The 5,791-nt window shown below is 39.9% G+C and overlaps 1 protein-coding gene across 1 annotated transcript; it reads left to right on the top strand.

Annotated features, from left to right (window-relative positions):
• The first annotated feature begins 1,456 nt into the window (after positions 1–1,456).
• Positions 1,457–4,975, top strand: SMIM10L1 (small integral membrane protein 10 like 1). Its single transcript, XM_019937721.3, has one exon. The coding sequence runs from the start codon at positions 1,635–1,637 to the stop codon at positions 1,839–1,841; it is 207 nt and encodes a 68-aa protein (XP_019793280.1). The 5' UTR covers positions 1,457–1,634; the 3' UTR covers positions 1,842–4,975.
• The last annotated feature ends 816 nt before the right edge of the window (positions 4,976–5,791 follow it).

The following is a 5,791-nucleotide window of genomic DNA, read 5'->3' as shown; positions in this document are numbered from 1 at the left end:
CCTGTCTAGGCCTCCTGAAAATGAAAATCAATGTGTGTGATGAAAAGATGAGCATGACCTCTGGGGATTTTAAGCTTCATGATGATTTAATAGCAAATCATTGTAAATTCAGCAGACTTGACTTTCCCAATAAACATTTACTTTAAAGGAGAAAAAAAAAAGTACTAAATTGGGAATATAGGGTCAACAATAAGGGGATAAGAAAGATCTGGAAAGGAAGGCCAAGTTAAAGAGTCAATGAAGCAACATCTGGAGAAATGGTTTAAGACGTGTTCCTGTTGAAGCTTACTTATGTGTGCCTACTTGGCAAAAAGTTTGGATCAGTCATTCAAGTCTAAACATCAAGGGACAGAATAAAAAACACAATCATGTAAAACACTGATCCTATCCCACTCTCCACTGTCACTTTCACCTGACAGAAATCTTTCGTCAGCTCTGCAGCATTGACAAGTAGGAGCTGGAGCTTCATGACTGCTCTTCTTTGCCTATTCCTTTCCAACTGGAACAGGATATCAACCTAGCCATGTTATAAACATTGATAAATGGCTGCTGTTTTCCCCGTGGGCTTAGAATGAAAGATCTGGTTTTCATGGAGTTAACAAGAGCTAGTGGGGAGGGAGGGGAGCAAAGAGCAGAAGAATGGTGGAAGAGAATGAGTCCACATAGTTTTACGTGGTTGGAAATGGAAGATTCAGGGACTTAATGACTCTGTGACCCTGAATACCTATTATTCTTTCAATTTTCAGAAAGGATAAATTGTACTTCTATGTGGAAACGATACATTTACTGGTTCTGAGTTGTCATTTATCTTACGCTACTCTTCAGTCTCTATACCAGTATTTTAGAAGTTGTCTTGAGTGAGCAGTTATCAGTTCCTCTAGGTGCTGTCTAGTTGCTGGGTTGGTACTGGTAGCAAAGTAGCAAAAGAAATTCTAGTTGGGGATACACAATTGAGTTTTATACAGTTTTATATATGTGGATGTGTGTGTGTGTGTTTGCTTAAATAAGTGTGTAATTTCTAACAGTTGCACCTGAAATCGTCCTAATACATAGGAAATCCACTGCCTGAGACTGTGATCCTTTAAGTTAAAGCATGATATAAATACGGAGACTTTGTGCCCAAACTGGCTTATGTAAGGAGATCACCTTGCCATAATATTAAAGTTAATGTTACGGAATCAAATGGGTAAGATTCCTGGCTAGTAGCCCAGTTCACAGATCAGTCTAACCCGAGTTTTAATGCAAGCTCCTCGGGCAAGTTCCAGAATTTTACTTAGCTTCCTTTCTTCATTTTAAAGTGAAAACAGTATCGGTAAGGCTGTTCGTATATGCTGTACAAAATAACTGCATGGCATATATGTAAATAAATAACTCGTTCCCGACCTACCAAGAGTTAAAACGCTAAACGCTGAATACCGTTTTAAGCAGTAGACAGGAAGGGGCGGAGCGCCAGCCGCAGCCCCCGCCTCACCGCCGTTAGGGAAGCAGCTGCGGCTACGTCAGGCGCGAGTGTAAGCCCAGCTGCCGCTTAGCCCCCGGCCCCTCCCGGTCACCGCCGTCAGTCGGGGGTCCGCGGGGTCTACGGTCACCCTGCGCTCCAGGCACCGCACCGGGCAAGCGGCGACACCGCGTCCATGGCCACCGCGGCGGCTCCGTCATCCTTGGCTCTCAAAGCCTCGAGCCTGGCCGCGGCCCCCGGCTCGTACGGGGTCTTCTGCAAGGGGCTCTCCCGCACCCTCCTCGCCTTCTTCGAGCTGGCCTGGCAGCTGCGCATGAACTTTCCGTACTTCTACATCGCGGGCTCCGTGGTCCTCAACATCCGCTTGCAGGTACACTTTTAGAGCACTGAGGAAGCCGCCGGTATCCCGGGCCTGCATTATGGCCGACTCCCAGGAGGCCGCGGGCCGCCGCGGAGCTGGGGGCGAGGAGTTCCGCTGTCTCGCGAGAGTGCCTGGGCTCCCTCCGCGGCTGTGCTCTCCGCTCTCAGCCGAGCTCCTGTACTGTCACTGAGACCTTGCCGAGATTAGGAAGAGGAAATACGCGATTCCGGGAGCCGAGAAAGAACTTCAGCTAAGACCCACGACAATATTTAAGAAGCTGTGCATCCTTAAAACAAAAACGGGACGAACAGGCTGCATGACAAAAAGGGAAAGGTACTAAAATTTTCAGGACAAAAATGTACAAGCTCATGGTCCATATTAATTTAATAAATAAGTAAATTTCGGGAGTATGAGACTGGAATATAAGCAGACGCTGAATGAGTAAGAAGCTGGAGATCTTAAGGATATGCTGTGGAGGGCATATATTTCTTCATCCCACAAGAAAAAACAATGACGATCAGAAGCTTTCACTGAAAAAAAACTGCACAGGAAACACATCCTTCAAATACCAAACAATGTAAAATGCTGCAGGATTTTGAACAGAGGGAGTGTAAGAAAGTGGACTCTATTTCAGTGTCCCTATGAGTAACATGCAGTTCAAAATCTTGGAGCCAAAGAAGGAAATCCAGTCATAGCACAAAGCTTGGCGACTTATCGAATAACATTTAAATAATCGTAATAATGTAAATGCTGTTGATGGTTTTCATCTTCTTAAGAGAATACTTACAGTTACAAAGTTTGAATGCACATGTTATCAGCCTTGATGGTGTAAAAGTGAGGGTACCTGGAATGGTAATGGTGTCTTTTAAAGTGGGAAGCTGAGAGGAAAATTCTGTTGTCGATAGGGGAAGAGGGCATTTTATTATTAAAGAGTAGCCATAAAATTGCTTAAATGTAACTATATGAAAGAGAGAAGAGGAGGGGAGAACAGCATGAGGTCAACAAGAAATGCCTAGAGGTTAGTGTTAGGGTGGAATGTTTCAGATTACCTGATGTATTTGGAGTCAAGAGATTTTTAGATTTCAGAGAGTCTGGAGACGAATTAGTGGTCTGCAAAATTTTTTCTAATTAAGGAAGCAAAGCTGAGGCAGTTATAAACCCCGGGAAAAATAAAAAAGTTTTTCAAGAACTACACTGCATAACTCCACTGTGAAGAATATTACTACTCATCATATAAAGCCAGTTTTAATTATATAAACACTGAATACAGGTAAATTATTAGGTAACATTGGAACGACTGGAGAAGAGAGAGATGTATATGTAATGGGGGAGAATCAATCAAGATCTGATATAGAAAAGTTGATTTTAAAAAAGCAGTATAACTTGTCACTTAGAAAGAGTACAATAAGAAATAGCTAAGAGTTAAAATTGGTAGTCTCTGGAGAAAGAAAATCAGGGATAGACAGAAAGGTGGAGGACTGCTGTTTTTCACTACCAGTCTAACAGTAACGGTGATTTTTCTTAGCCATGTGTGTGTGTGTGTGTGCGTGCGAAGATATATCTATATATATAGATATAGATATCAGGCAGACCTCTGTTAAAATACAAACTAATTTTGTGGTCCAGGTGAGCCCATTAATCTGCCTAAACCCCAGTTTTCTCAATTCTATTAAATGAGAGTAAAAATACCCACCTTGAAAGATCAGTCAAGAATTAAAAATAAGCCTGACTTAGTGCTTGATACATACCGTACACAGTAAAGAGTATTTGTTATAACAGAATATTTCATCAACTTGTGAATAAAACTTAAAACTCTCATATGGAGTGCCTGCTTTTCCATTGGAGAGTTTTAGTACTGAAGGAGGTTTGTAGATTACTGACAATGGGGGTGTAGGGAAGACCCTCCAGGAAGAGACATTTGAGCTGAAAGGGGCAATTATTTGCCAAAGTAAAGATTTAAACTATTTGTAGTGTTCTGTATTCCACTAATTGTATCCAACAAACAAGTGTACTCTAGGAATATAAAATAAGTGCCCCCTGTAGCACAATGTCTTGCTTTGAGTAACTTCTTCCTACCCTTCATTCCTTGTCTCCAGCCAAAGTAGAGTACATCTTCATCTTTCTACGTCATACACTTTCTTCAACCTTCTGTACCTTATTTTTTTTTTTGACTTATGGTTACTCTACCTGTGTTTTAAGGCTGAACTTAGACGTCACTTTTTCCATTAAGTTTTTCCCAGATGCTCCTGACCAGATTAGAGATCATTTCTTTTAATCCATCTAAAGGGCTGTGTTAATATCAACCTATGCCATTTTCATAGGCTTCCTTATTTGTGCTTAATTGTGCATTAATTATCAGATGCAGTTTTTTAAAGAATATCCAAGAAGACAGGTTTCCGGACTATGATCTCTTCCCTTGGTAATTACATATTGCTGTGAAAGTGCAGGTACTAAAACATTTTAGTCTAAAATATCAGAAATGTAATTTGATCAATGAAATAATTCAGTATTGCCAATGGGCTTACAAATGGTGGGCACCACTATTTCCTAGAGGCACTAATGTCCCAATTTGTAACACAAAAGAATGAGGCTGCCATTAGCCCTGGAATGGTGACATACAGGGATTTGGGTGGCTAATGAACATGTGCCTTCCTCAACCTTTTTTTCTTCATATTAGTGTTTTGCTACACTGAAGAAACTAAGGCACTTCAGCAGATTTATTATTATATCCTCCACTAGATTAGAAGCCCTATGAGGGAAGGTACTATATCCTATCGAATTTTACAGCCTGTAATATCAGCAAATATATAGTAGGAACTGAATGAAAGCTCCATGATTTACCATTTATTCTTAACAATTGCTCTTAAAACCAGATGTGTATTTTTCTTCCTACATGATACAACTCAGTAAAGTTTCCCATGGAAGAAAACAAGATTTTTGCTCTACTTATTATTAACCACTTACTATTCTAATTTACAAGGAATTTTATTCCTCCTGGCATCCTTCCAGGTCACATCCATGAAGCCAAAGATTTTCTCAATCCCCAGCCTAGAGCATTGCCTAATGTGAGTAAATATTGTTGAATGAATGCCAAATTAGTTGGTTTTTCTACACTTAGCAGTCAATAAAAGAAATAAAGATGTGTTTGTCCCTGATACTAAAGTCATCTACTTTATTTCTCCCATAAATCAAGCTTTTTCAGGCCTTGAAGAATATTGATTGGCCCAGAGATCTCAAACTTGAAGAAGCAAAGAGATGGCATGATTCTGATCAATAAAGAAAAACACTTGTTTATGCAGTTCACCTGACAAGAATGCTGGGGGAATGGTGACTCTTAATAGTTTAAAGGGAAATAGTGATCATAGTAAACACATAACCTAAGGGTTAGGGAGCAAGATTTTTTTTTTAAGGATTTTAAAATTGAGGGTAAAAATACTTATGATTAGTTGGCTAAAAGAATGTATCATCAGGACTTCCCTGGTGGTCCAGTGGTTAAGGCTTTGCCTTCCAATACAGGGGGTGTGGGTTCGATCCCTGGTCAAGGAGCTAAGATCCCACGTGCCTTGCGGCCATAAAACCAAAACAAAACAGAAGCAATATTGTAACAAATTCAATAAAGACTTTAAAAATGGTCCACATCAAAAAAAAAAAAAAAAACCTTGAAAAAAAAAAGAACATATCACTATCAGCATGTTTTTAAAATGTTATTGAGATTTTAATACCAGGAACTATGAAAAGTTATTTACTTACATGATCATAATCCTCCCGTGTACCCTATGAGGAAGATATTTTCATCATCATTTTTTCAGGTAAGGAAACTAGGATTTAGTGAGGTTAAGTAACTTTCCTAAGGTCAGAGTAACTGGCCAAACCACAAGTGCATCTCAAGTTTATTACTAAAGATACATTTGATGAGGGATTCAATTTTTTTTACATGTATAGGTAATTCTGAATAATCCCGTCGCTTTTCT

This window comes from Tursiops truncatus, chromosome 11 (genome assembly GCF_011762595.2).
Source record: "Tursiops truncatus isolate mTurTru1 chromosome 11, mTurTru1.mat.Y, whole genome shotgun sequence".
Classification (NCBI taxonomy): Eukaryota; Metazoa; Chordata; class Mammalia; order Artiodactyla; family Delphinidae; genus Tursiops; species Tursiops truncatus.
The sequence above is the reverse complement of the archived record's forward strand: the minus strand, read 5'-3'. Positions and strand labels throughout refer to the sequence as shown.

Excerpts from the sequence above, each read along its gene's own strand:
- SMIM10L1 (XM_019937721.3), top strand. The coding sequence starts at position 1,635 with ATGGCCACCGCGGCGGCTCCGTCATCCTTGGCTCTCAAAGCCTCGAGC.